The sequence below is a fragment of the Pan troglodytes genome, chromosome 5 (assembly GCF_028858775.2).
Source record: "Pan troglodytes isolate AG18354 chromosome 5, NHGRI_mPanTro3-v2.0_pri, whole genome shotgun sequence".
NCBI lineage: Eukaryota > Metazoa > Chordata > Mammalia > Primates > Hominidae > Pan > Pan troglodytes.
The window spans coordinates 179,235,168-179,249,261 of NC_072403.2; the positions used below are offsets into that span (position 1 = coordinate 179,235,168).

At 44.5% G+C, this 14,094-nt stretch overlaps 1 protein-coding gene across 6 annotated transcripts in view; it reads left to right on the top strand.

Moving 5' to 3' along the window:
• The window catches only part of CCR6 (C-C motif chemokine receptor 6), a 32,174-nt gene that overhangs the window by 11,415 nt on the left and 6,665 nt on the right, over positions 1 to 14,094 (top strand). For 2 of the 6 annotated variants that reach the window (XM_063813677.1, XM_063813678.1), the window contains exons 2-3: positions 793 to 897; positions 13,966 to 14,071. In XM_063813677.1, coding sequence (XP_063669747.1) covers positions 14,063 to 14,071 — 9 coding nt within the window. In that variant the 5' untranslated portion in view covers positions 793 to 897; positions 13,966 to 14,062. Of the gene's footprint in view, positions 1 to 95; positions 507 to 792; positions 898 to 13,965; positions 14,072 to 14,094 lie in introns of those variants that run through there. The other 4 variants (XR_010158252.1, XM_016956626.4, XM_063813676.1 and 1 more) reach the window with 3 other exon arrangements.

Here is a 14,094-nt window from a genome sequence, read left to right on the forward strand (position 1 = left end):
TTCTGTTTTTTAATCACTTGCGTCTACAAGTAAATTTCCGAGTGACTTGTCATCAGCTGCTTTCCTTGATGTGTCTAATGACAGGGCAGTGACCCGCATTGTCACCCAGAGATGCTGTCTCTGTGCCACATGAAGATTAGGTGCCCGCTTTTGATTGAGGAGCTCCTCTGTTGCTCTCAAAGTATCTGGTAATAATAGCTGAGATGCACGGAGAACCACCTCTCCTTCAGGCACTGCTCCTCGGCTTCCGTGGACGGGCATGGCTATTTCTCGGAACCCTCTGAGGTTAGAGCTGTCATGGTCTTTCTTCTAAAAGAGGAAACCGAGGCTTGCTGGGGCTCAGTGGCCCTTCTGTGGCTGCACAGCTTTCGGGGTGGGGCCAGGACTGACTGACTCCACACAAAAGTGCTCCCGGCCCATGTCTTTAACTCACAAGGCCTCTTGCAAACGTTCCCAAATCTTCCCAGTCGGCTTGCAGAGACTCCTTGCTCCCAGGAGATAACCAGGTAAAGGAGTATGAAAGTTTGGGTACAAACTCATTGCTGCAAATTGAAAACCATGCAAAGGCTGTCTTCCTCTGGGGAGCTCAATGCCTCTCTTTTTCTTATCACTTTACCATTGGTTGGACTTTGATTCCAGGGATCCTACGATTACTCAATACCCTACAGGATATACATGGTTAACCATTTGCATTTGGGCAAATAGGCGTTACTTTTCAATAGGAAGTGGCAATCCAGAACTTGCTTTTGGGCAATTCTAGTAGCTCACCGCTTTTTTCTTAATGACTGCTAGAAGCTGCATCTTATTGACAGATGGTCATCACATTGGTGAGCTGGAGTCATCAGATTGTGGGGCCCGGAGTGAGGCTGAAGGGAGTGGATCAGAGCACTGCCTGAGGTGAGCATGCCAAGGCCCCTGAGACTTTTCTTTCAAAAATATAACTTCTTTGATCCCCTAGTCTGACAGGAATGGGACTGTTTTACTCATTAATCTTCCAGAATGCTGGCATATTGACCATGTTTATGCTTAATGACACGGACTTCCTTTCCTGAAAGCATTGACTTTATGGTTTTAGGAAGCCCACTTTTCCTCTAAGTGTATAGTAAGGGATTTCATACTCGCTCCCTGCACTGGAGCTTGGGTGATGGTCTGAGTACTTGCTCCTCATACAGGAGATATCCTCAGGGCATCAGTCTGGAGAGGAATGTGATTCTTTATTTGATCAAATACACTGAAAGATTTTGGAAAACAAAAAAATTAAGCTAAGAAATATTTTGGAGGCAGTAAGTCATTTATGCAATGAAGGCTGATGAGTGGGCATCCCGGACAGCCTAAGATTGAGCAGGAAGGAGCTTGTGAGGGGGGGTTAAGAGAAATTGACAAGGTGGAAATTTCAACAAGTCTCAGTTGCAAAGCTCTCATGAGGGCTGCCAATGCCACTGTGATTATGAAGGCAGTATCTTATGACCAGAAAATAATACACAATGATATTAAAGGGAGCCAGGCTAGGTGCAGTGGCTCATACCTGTAATCTCAGCACTTTGGGAGACCGAGCTGGGTGTATCACCTGAGGTCAGGAGTTCGAGACCAGCCTGGCCAACATGGTAAAATCCCGTCTCTACTAAAAATACAAAAATTAGCCAGGCATTGTGGCATGTGCCTGTAATCCCAGCTACTTGGGAGGCTGAGGCAGGAGAATCACTGGAACTTGGGAGGCGGAGGTTGCAGTAAGCCGAGATCACGCCACTGCACTCCAGCCGGAGATCAGCTCCAAAGTCCACTTAGCAGCAGGACATAGATATTGTAGAGATCGGCTTTATAAAGAAAAACAAAAATGCAAGGCCATAACTAAAGCTATTCTTTAAATGGTTAAAGATGTAATTTCTGCAAATAAAACAGAAAACATAAAAGCAAACTTCCAAAGAAATTAAAGGAACTGAAAAAAAAAAAAAAAACCAACCCACAGAAGCTTAATAAACAAATCACCGGGGGAAAACAAAAAAAAAATCAAACCTCCTGGTCTCCTCCTTAGCCACTCTCATTCAAAAGCAGAAGGAAGCCAGCCTAGAGTTTCAGCTCCACTGATGCTTATCTAAAAAGGTATAAAATGTGGTGGGCCCATGATTCAAATAAACTTAGAGAACATAAATGTATTGAACACCTACCATTATAGTATGCGAAACTCTGATATCAATAAGATGTTTTAAAATAAACATATTATTTAAGATCTTGTGGGAATTCTATGGCATTTCACTAAGACCTGCTGGTGGCAAGGTGAATTAGAACGGTGAGTAAGAGACAGTAATGGGAGTCTCACCAGTACTCACAGTCCTAGATGAGCTACAGGCTCGCTATCTGTAAAATGGGTATGATGTCTACCTTAAAGGGTTTTGTGAGGTTAAAAGAGATAAACAGCTGTAAACCAGTGATTCTAATGCCACAGCATATGCGCACACACACACACAAACACACACACATATGCGTGCATATATACATACACACACGTGCATATGTACACACACACAGTTATACACATACTGCACACAATGCACGCATACACACATGTATGTATACATGCAGGCACCAATAGACACCCATGCACACACATGCAAATACACACATACACATGTATACACACATGTGCACACCTATATACACACATGCATACACATGCATATACACATACATGATATAAACAGGTGTATATATGCAGGCATATGCACACTGCACACGTGCACACGTGCATATACACATACACACGCATACACTGACATACGCACACATACACACATACTCTTATTTAGTTCTTGCTCCTTGTTTTGCAGGGCCAATACTATTTATGAAAGTAAGCACAAATTTAAAACTGTCTGACAACTTAATTGTAACGCATCGTTAAGCTAGTTATTAAATGTTTTTAAATTACAAGTCAACACAGTTTTTATTACCAGTAATATTTTCATAACTATTACTAATGTTTTCCCCATATTGAATTTTCTTGGACAGAGTCTGTCCTTGGCCAAAGGGATGAACAATGGCAGTCGGTCTGTTGCTTGGTCCCCCCAGCCCCTGCTCCTCTTGGGGAGCCCCCCTCCCACAGCTCTCACTGGCCTTCTCCCTTTGCTACCACCACAGAGCCAGCCAGTATTGGTCTCCCTGAGAGTGTGTGCTGTGGCTACCCACCTCTTCTGGGGCCATTTGCCTGTGATTAGAGGACTCCCAATGCCCTCAAGTCCAAAAACATGGTTTTCTCTAAGGTAGAGGCACCGTTGAAGGCCGGGGGGAGATGAGTGTGGCTGTGTTTGGAGAACTGAACACGGCCTTAAATCCTATAGTGAGGGCAGCCCCTCCCTCTTTCTTCTGGTTCTGCTTTTTAGCAGAATGTATAATTAGGTGTTCTTTTCATTTCTAAATGAATTAACCAATTAATTATTACTTTCTGAGATACTCTATTGCATATTGTACCTAATAAAAGTTGTACTAGGAAGCCACATTACTTTATTGCAATAAAAATTGCAAAAAAATTGAACATTTTAAATGCTATGTAAGAAATATTATTCTGGAATTAAGTTTTTATTAAAGTAACAGTTTTAAACATGTGTGATAACAAGATCTTTGAAATGTTAAAATTGAAATTCAGAGGCTAAGTTATTACTTACCATGTGCATATATTTAATCTTCATGAGATCCTAGTACATTTGCATTTCATTTAAAAGAGTAGGGTGGTGGCTTGTAGTCCCAGCTACTCTAGAGGCTGAGAGGGTAGGATAGCTTGAGGCCAGGAGTTCGAGGCTGCAGTGTGCTATTATCGTGCCTGTGAATGGCCACTGCACTATAGCCTGGGCAACATAGCAAGACCCCATCTCTAAAAAAAGGTAGTTTATTTATATGATTTCAAGCCTAAAATACAAAATACATACTGAAGTATAGCTTATCATTATTTGCCTCTAAGTAAGGGAAGAAAAAGCCATTAAAAATATCTTTTAATATGAGTTTATTTCTAAGTCTAACATATGTCCACAAAGAGAAGAGAATCAATCAGACGTGAGGCCTGCACAACTTTTGTTTCATGCATTCGCTAGGGGAATGGAGGCACTTCAAGTCAGAGGCTGGTGTGGGGACCAGCACACCGTCTAAAGAGTCCTCCTGTGTTTGCCTTGGTGGCACCCCTTGCCACATTCCCTGGGTCAGGCAATGCCAGCCCTGGGGGGCCTGTGAGCTGCTGCAGTCAGGTGGTGGGTGCATGTAGCCATCTTCTTGTCTTCCCTCTGCTGTTGCCTCGAACAGGGATTGGCCCCTAGGAGCTGCTCAGACCTGTCTTTGGATGAATGAATGAAGAGTCCTCTAGGTCAGTGATATTCTTTGGCTGTGTCCCCATCCAAATCTCATCTTGAATTGCAGTTCCCATAATCCCCACGTGTGGTGGGAGGGACCAGGTGGAGATAATTGAATCATGGGGCAGTATCCTGTTCTCATGATAGTGAGTGAGTTCTCACGGGATCTGATGGTTTTACAGGGGGCTTCTCCCTTTGCTGGGCACTCATTCTTCTCCTTCCTGCCATCATGTGAAGAAGGATGTGTTTGCTTCCCCTTCTGACATGATTGTCAGTTTCCTGAGGCCTCCCCAGCCACGCTGAACTGAGTCAATTAAACCTCTTTCCTTTATAAATTACTCAGTCTCAAGTATGTCTTTATTAGCAGTGTGAGAACGGACTAATACAGTCAACTTATTGATTATATGGTTTATATAATCATACATCTATAATTATATAGATTATATAGTCAGATTATATGATTTATATCATCATATAAATAAACTACCTTTTTTAAAGAGATGAGGTCTTGCTATGTTGCCCAGGCTGGAGTGCCGTGGCCATTCACAGACACGATAATCACACGCTGCAGCTTGGAACTCCTGGCCTCAAAAATTTCCCAAAATGTTTCCAAAGAACAGGAACTGAAAAGGTTCTGTGAGTGAGAAGGTTTGGGAAATAGTGAGTTATTCCAGCAGGGCTCTGAAGGGCCATTGATAAACAAGCTCTAATAGGAATAAACTAGGGAAGGATGTAGTTAGCATCTTATTAATGTCTTAATATACTAGCCACAGAGAAATCATTTCCCACCCCTGTCTGTCTCCCTCCCTTCTTTTTACCCAGAGCATCTCTTGGAACTCACTTTTAGATGCTGGATGCATGAATTCCCTAAGAAGAAACAGCTCCTAAATTGAAGTATGCATTAGAATAATACAGAGATTGTGTTAATGCAAGGATTTGAATCTTCAAAGCAGACATCCATAGGATCTATAGATCTTACCTAATGTCAAACTTTACTAATGGTTCAATAACAAAAACACTAGGCAGAGAGATGCATCCCATGTTGGCTGGGCTGTTCTCGAACTCCTGGCCTCAAGTGATCCACCCACCTCAGCCTCCCAACGTTCTGGGATTACAGGTGTGAGCCACTGTGCCCAGCTATTCTGTGCTTTTAGATAGGGGTTCCCAGGCTTCTTTCCACTAGTAAGTACTATTTGCATGTTTACAAGGAGATCTGGTCCTCGCCCAATCCAGTCATGGGCAGAGTTCAGTTCTTTGTGACTGTAGGACTGAGATCCTCATATTCATGTTGGCTGTCAGCAGAGGGCCTTTTTAGCTTCTCAGGGCAACCACATGGCTCGGCTTGTGGCCCCCTGTTCTGTCTGCAACTCCAGCAACAATACATTGAGTCTCTCACCTTTGAATCTTTTCTTCTCCCGTCTCCAGGGAGAAGGACTCTTCACCTCTAGGGACTCATGATTGGAGTGGGTCCAACTAGATAATCCAGCATGATCTCTGCTTACCTCCAGGCCCTTAGATCTTTAACTTCATTGCATATGCAAAATCCCTTTTGCTGTGTAAGGCAACACATACACAGGTTCTGGTGCCTGTGTCAGGGCCTGGGCAGGGGGCCATGATTCCGCTAACCACAAGCGTGACATGGGGCCGTGATTCTGCCGACAAGTGCTGTCCCCTGTGTCCGGTGCCTCCGCACTCTATCTATTATTGGGTTGGAAAGCCTTAGTGACCACGGTGGAGAGTACCCAGAGGTGAGCAGAGCTGGCTGGCTTTCCAGCTGGCTGGATGTCTGCGCCCACATAGTACTGATTAACCAGCCTCTTGGTGAGATTACTAGCAAATAAAATTCTTAAGATTTTTGCTGCTGCTGCACTTTCATCTTATATCTGTGTAGTTGCTTATTTATTTTTGTATTTTTATTTTTTATTTTTGAGAAGGAGTCTTGCTCTGTCACCCAGGCTGGAGTGCAATGGCACAATCTCAGCTCTCTGCAAACTCTGTCTCCCAGGTTCAAGTGATTCTCTTGCTTCAGCCTCTTGAGTAGCTGGGATTACAGATGTGTGCCACCACACCCAGCTAATTTTTTTATATTTTTGGTAGAGACAAGGTTTCACCATGTTGGCCATGCTGGTCTCAAACTCCTGACCTCAAGTGATCCGCCTGCCTTGGCCTCCCAAAGTGCTGGGATTACAGGTGTGAGCCAATGCACCTGGCCTGCTTATTTAAAGCTATGTGGAGAAGCTTCTATTTTCCCTACTGAATTTTACAACATTAGATTTACCCATTGCTTGATTCTGTCCAGAATATTTGTACATTGATTCTGTCATCCAATATATTAATTATCTTTTTAGGCTTCTTGACATCTTCAGATCTAATGAACTTGCCTCCTCTCTTTTTGCCCCTCTCATCAATAGAAGCAATGGGCAGGACACAGCTGAAGGCCGAAATCAGTGCAATGTCAATAGGGCCTTGTGCCAGCCTGCCAGCAAAGTGGTGTCACAGAGCCAATTGTCCAGACACCTAGCAAGCCACGTAATTGTACTTGCACCTGGATCATGGTTCCTCTTCTTGATTGCTTATAAGTTTCAGATTTTATCGTAAGTGTTCAATGTCTGTAACACCTCCCTGATCTGCGGTTTATTGACTGTGACCACCAAGGCTTGGAAATCAGTGTGACAAGACTGAGTGTTACCAAACCCACGCTGATGCCCAAGGGCCCACCACTTCCGTTCCAGACGCTCCTGCACTTGCTTCATAATGCCCTCAACACCCTGCTGAGAACCAACACCCAACATTTTACCTCATTCGGAGGCATTATCTTCTTTCTCTCTGCAAATGGGTTTTGAGCTTCCTTACACCAGCTCTGTGCTCCTGGACTTCACAGGCACCATTCGCTGGAGTCAGGCAAATTCACTGCAACATTCTCTGAATATTTTTGAAATGATTTTTTAAAAAAAGAGTAGAGAGGTACAAAACAGGAATCAAGAAATTCTGCTTTCTCTTGTCTTCAGAACATGTGATAAAGCTCAGTCAATGAGACATGCCTTCCTGGTGAAGGAGATACTCAGGGGATGAGACATGATGAGTCTCTCATTTGGTGTCATGCCATAGTGTGCCCGCCCTACAGGGTACCCCGGGTCCTGTGAGAGGCTAACATTCAGGTGGGGGGTGACAATGAGTTACTGAGACAGCAACAATCGACACTTTACTTGAGGCAGCTGAATATTGGAAAAGAAGCCTCTTAACTGCAAAACCGAATTGAGTCAAATGACATTTCTAAAGTGTGTCATTAGATGACTTTTTCTTAGATCCCCTGAAACTCCTCCTCCAAAGAACAGTGTGTCCTACAGAAGCTCTAGAAGTATTCCTCCGCCCACTTGTTTGGGAAATATCTAAATTCCAAAGACAAGAAAATTACACTTTAAGAATCAGTTGAGCTGAATGTATTTTACATGTGATTTAATGACATCAAAGTGAGATCTGGTGAGAATGGTGGTCATAGGGACCACGTGTGAGATAGGAAGTGCTGAACCTCAAAGAGACAGCGTGAGATGTGTTGCAGGTGGCTGCTTTGCAAGGGTGGGTTCACTGGTTCACCAAGAACTGGACACAGGGCTCAGCACATTTCCCTGCATCTCTCATCTGCCACTCGTAGATAACAGGGTGTCTTATTCTCAGTTCATTAAAGGAGGAACAGAAATATCTACTAAAAAACTTCTTAGTGTCTTCACCATCAACATTTTCTTAATAGAAAATCTGCAGCCTGTTTCTCCAAGGAGCTGGTGGCTGCTGCCTGAGATCTGAGATGATAGAGCAAGTTGTGAACAGGATCCTTTACGCGTTGAGGTGATACCCACGCCAATCTGTCACCAAAACAGTTTCCTTAAAACAATTCACACAATTTTTCCCGTGAAAACAGTGGCTTGGGGAAGGCCGAATCATTTTCCATGACTGTGGCTGGCATACAGGTGAACCTGACAACCATCCTTTTTATGGAGAATCCTGATTCTTAACCACAGTGACATTAAATTTGTCATTATCTAGAATTGTACATTGTTTATACCTAACAGGTACATAACACCATCCTAAGAGACGTGGAATTTATAAATTTTGGTTCATTGACTTATTCTGACATGAGAATAAATGAAAGGAAATTAAAGTAGTGTCTTATGAACAGGATGGAGTAGGCCAGCTTCTCATAGCTCTGCTGGGAACTTCCTGCCCTGTGGCCTGTGTTTCTGGCTCCCTCTGGGCCTCCTTCTCTCAGGGACCCCACCCTCTGGGCCCCCCTCCCTCCGGGACTCCTCCCTCTGGGACCACCGTCCCTCTGACCCCCTCCCTCTGGGACCTTTCCCTCTAGGACCCCCCCTTCCCTCTGGACCCCCTCCCTTTGGGACCCCTCCTTCTGGGGCCCCCATCCCTCTGGACCCCTTCTCTCTGGGCCCCCTCCCAACTACTTCTGCTGACAGGGATCCATCACACAGGCGTCCCAATGCTGGCCTTCTTCTATTCACCAAGAGTTACTCACTTTTTGGGGTGCATCTCGTGATGACTGCTAGCATGGAACCGTTATATAATGATTTATTTACCTGGCAGCCTTTTGAAGCTCAAGTATGCGTTGAGTCATCGCTGCACTTCTGTGCCTCTCCTCCGTAGACAGTTCATAAACATTTGTTGAACTGAGTTAAACTTAAATTCAGAAAATACTGTGTGTCACGGTGCAGTTAAACAAATATTTACCTTAAATGGGGGCCCGCTGGGCACTGAGTGCACGGCGTGCTGGGCCGTCCCTCCCTTTTTGGCCCCTGCTGCCCTTCCCATCGTCATCAACTCAGCCTCCACGTGATGGGGAGGTCACTCCCTCCCATCCCGTCCCAGCCCCACTCACCTGGGAACCCGTGCCGCTGGCCCCACCTTGGCCTGGCATCCGTCCAACCCTACAGCGACTGCTCCCCACAGCCCTGCTCCCTTGTTCTCCAGAGCCGCGCCCCTGCTGCAGGTCTCCCCCTCGCTGTCCCCAAGCCCCTGCCTTCCACCCACACTGCCCACTCCTTCCCACCGTCCCCGCCTCTGTCCTTATGGAGTCCTCAAAAGCTCTTCTTGCCCCAGAACCTCCCATTACCCCTCAGTGCTCAGCGGCAGATCCTTGCTTTGACTGTTTATGGCACTAAGTGTCTGTTCCAACACATTTGCATGGAAGAGTACGCAGGTACTTTTAAATTAACTTTATTGAGGCTAATTTATATGCATTAAATGTCACCGATCGAAGGGTACAATTCAACAGGTCTTGACAAGGGCACACAGCCATGTGCCACCCCCACAATCAGGATAGAGGACATTTCTGCCACCACAAAAGCCCCTTGTGTCGCCCAACCCCAGCCAATCCCTTCTTCCGTCCTGATGACAATCCCTGATTTCATTCCTGCCACTGTTATTTTGCCTTTTCTAGAAATTTTAGGGGTGGAATGATGCAGTGCATGGTCTCTTCTGCCTGGATTTGTTACCGAGCGAAGGTTTTGAGTAACCCCCGTTGGAGCATGCATTAGTCGCCTGTTCCTTTTCGTGGTTGAGTAGTGTATGCCATTGTATGGATACACTTCAACTCGGTTATCTGCTCACCAGTTCACAGACATTTGGGTCTTTTTCAGTTTGGGACGGTTAAGAATAAACCTGCTGGGAATGTTCCAGTGTTAATCCTCCCATGTCTCTTGGGTAGACATGTAGGAGTCGGTTGCAGGTTCCTATGGTGGATGCATGTTCAGCTGTGCAAGAAAGGACCCCACTGTCTCCTTGGAGTGGCTGTGTGATCTTGCAGTCCCACCAACAAAGTGTGAGAGCCCCAGATGCACCATGTCCTCTCCCAGCTTCCTGCCCCCTGTTTAATCTTAGTCCTTCCAGTGGGATCTCTGTGTGTGTGTGTTTGTGTGTGTGTGTGTGTGTGTGTGTGTGTGTGTGTGTGTTTTGGACGGAGTCTCTCTCTGTCACCCAGGCTGGACTGCAGTGGCGTAATCTCAGCTCATTGCAACCTCCGCCTCCCGGGTTCAACTGATTCTCCTGCCTCAGCCTCCCAAGTAGCTGGGATTACAGGTGCACGCCATCACGCCTGGCTAATTTTTGTATTTTTAGTAAAGATGGGGTTTCACCATGTTGGCCAGGCTGGTCTCGAACTCCTGGACTTAAGTGGTCCATCTGCCTCGGCCTCCCAAATTGCTGGGATTACAGGCCTGAGCCACTGCGCCCAGCCTTCATTGTGGTTTTAATTTGCATTTTCCTCATGATTAATGGCATTGAGCGTCTTTTTTGTGTGTGTATTTGCCATCCATGTATTTTCCTTGGTGAATTGCCTGTTCACATTTCCCCCTGTTTCTTATTGTTTATGTTTTTGATGGGGAGTTGTAAAAATTATTTGTATATTCTGGATATAACCTATTATCAGATATAAGCTTTAAAATACTTTTTTCTATTCAATATATATATGTTTCATTTTCTTGAGTGTCTTTCAAAGAGCAGAAGTTTTACATTTTGTACAATCAAGTACAATTTATCAATTTTTTTACAGTTCATTCTTTTTGCAATTTATATAAGAAGCTTCTTTTTCCAGGGTCACAAAGATATTCTCCCATTTTTCCTTCTAGATGTTTTATGCTTTAGCTCTCACATTTAGATTTATAACTCATTTGAGTTACCTTTTGCAAATGGTGTGAGGTAAGCAATAAGGATCGACTTTTTGTTCATGTCATTCCAGGACCATTTACTGAAGACTGTTCTTTTCCCATTGAGTTACCTTGGCACCTAAGTTAAAAATCAGTCTGCCATCTATATGTGGATCTATGTCTGGCCTCTGTTCTGTTCCAGTGATTTATGTAACTGTCCTTTCAGAAATCCAACACTGTCACGGTTAGTGTAGTTCCTTGTCAGCTCTGAGATTGGGTAGTGTGAGTCCTCCATTTTTTTTTATCTTTTTCAAAATTGTTTTGGCTATTTTAATTTCCTTGAATTTCTATATAAATTTTGGAATTGACTTGTCAATTTCTCAAAAAAAAAAACCCTACCATAATTTTGATTTAGTTTATGTTGTATCTACAGATCGATTTGGGGAGAACTTATATCTTGAAATTGAATCATTGATAAATTTGAACATGAAATAAGTCATTGAAAATTGAACACGATAAATTTCTCCATTAATTTAGGTCTTATTTAATTTTTGCCAACAATGTTTTGTAGTTTTTAGCATATAAATCTCACATAAGTTTTGTTAGAGCTATCCATAAGTATTTTAAATTTTATGATACAATTGTATATATAATTGTTGATACTATTATATATGATATATGTGTATATATATATATAGTTTTAACATCCAAATGGTAATTCCAACTGGTGTATTTTATTTTACATATTGTATATTTCACCTCCCATGCCCTCCACCCCTGCCATGCTCTGCAGCTTAGAAAGAGTGTGTATCATTTCTCACTGTATTTGTTCTCCTCCTGCCAGGAGCCATAATCTTGTGATGCCTAGTGCTAAGGTCTGAAAATTGTTGTTTCATTTTGTAGGTTTTTCTAGTTGTTTAATGCAGCAGGGTGCCTTTGGTCTCTGTTGATCCACCATGGCTGGAAGCTGAAGTTTAGCAGTGGTGTTCTGATTGCTGTGCTTCTTTCGATTGATATGATTACCTCGTCACATGCTTTTGCAACACAGGGGTCTATACCATGCTTCTTCTGCATACTCTAAAGCACTCAACTGTATACCTGCTGGGATTACAAAAGTGCAGAGGTGACTCCATACCTTCCTCCAGCTTTTTAGGCCCAAAGCGGTGACTGAGGGGCAGTGAAGGACCGATCTCTTCTTCACTGTGAAGTTGTGACTCCAGGCATCGGGGAAGGAATGGGGTGGAGTAAATAATGAAATGAGAATCAAAATTATGTAAGAAATAGGTTTGGAAAATAATTCAGGGTGAACTTTGTGTTACATGGGCTTCCCCTCCAAAAGGTCAGTATCCACGTGGACTCGTAAGTGAGGACTGATATGACACAGTGTGGGGGGCGAGGAGGGCAGTTCCACTTTCTCTGCCTGTGCACCTGGGGCTGCACTTCCCTAGCTGCTCCCGCTTGGCATGGCCAGGCCCACGTGGTGCGAGAGCAGGGAAAAGAGGAGGAAGATGGGCGATTGGCTGGGAAGCACATCCAACGTTAATATCAGAGCGTTTCAGGCCATGGATTTTACTGGGGGACGTCCAGGGCGTGTTAATAAACAGGATGATGGACAATGCTGGAAAGAAGGAGTGAGCCTGAGAATAGCGAAGGGTTTTTCTTTCTTTTTAAGTTTGCTTCAAATGGTGGATTTCAAAGCACTTCATCCTCAGGCGCTCCACAACCGCTCCAGCTCTTCCTGGTCTCCTGCTAAACTTCTTCAGCCTGGACCCATGCACCGCCACTGCTGGCGTTCCCAGCACACGGTATACTCCATGTGGACCCTTGCACCGCCACTGCTGGCGTTCCCAGCACACAGTATACTCCATGTGGACCCTTGCACCGCCACTGCTGGCGTTCCCAGCACACGGTATACTCCATGTGGACCCTTGCACCGCCACTGCTGGCGTTCCCAGCACACGGTATACTCCATGTGGACCCATGCACGGCCCCTGCTGGCATTCCCAGCACATGGTATACTCTATTGTTTCCGGACAATCCAGTTGATTCAGCCAGGCTGGTTGCTCAGCTGTTTCACAAACATACAGGGCTCATGACTCAGGACTGCTCTTCAGCCTGAGACGAGCTGGTCACCTGAAGGAGATGGCCATTCTCTGTCAATCATTGGCCCATAGCCTCACCATTCTCCAAGGACCCTGATCAGAGCCTCCTCCTCCAGGAAGTCTTTCCTAACTGTGCCAGCCTCCACCTTTCCTCTGGCACTTGGATTTCTGATGATTAGGATGCCTCTGCCATAGCAGATTCATGCTTGTGACCTGGAATGTCTACTGGAAAGGTCTGCGGCTGTGGAGAAGCAGGTGCATTCCTCTCCAGTGCCTTCCCAGGCTGGAGCAGCTTGTTCAGTGTGTCTTGAGAACAGCACTCATAGTCAAACTTTAAATTCTACTGGAGATTCTCACATGCCCACAAGGGTGATCATCACTGACATATATTGTGAACGATTTAAAGCCCGGGACTATGAATTATACATTTTCTATGCACTTTCACACTTCTATAGATTTTGTTCAGTAAAATCTTGTTGAATGTTTTTAAATTTTGCGTAAAGATTTTTGTGCAGATCAAAACTTGTGGATTTCTGAGAGCACCTTATTTAAACAATTGATCAAGGGTTGGCAAATTATAGCCTCTAGCCAACGGACCCCGGCGAGGCCTGTTCAGTTATGTAATTGTAGATGCTTTCAAGCTCCAAAGGCAGATTTGAGGAGCTGTGACAGAGACCATATGGCCTGAAAAGCCCTAAAATATTTACTATCTGGCCCTTTACAGAAAGAGGTTGCTGATGCCTATTCTCAATAAATATTTGTATGTGAAATAGTGTGCTGTGCACTCTGTTCACACGAGATGGAATGCTGGTAACTTAACTGTCTGGCTCTCCAGGAATACCTGTGTTAACTGTGGTGCATTCTGCCTTCTTTCCTTCTTAGAGTCACTTCCACTTTCCTGCTACCGCTGCCTGTGAGCTGAAGGGGCTGAACCATACACTCCTTTTTCTACAACCAGCTTGCATTTTTTCTGCCCACAATGAGCGGGGTAAGATTTTTATTTTTGGCAAG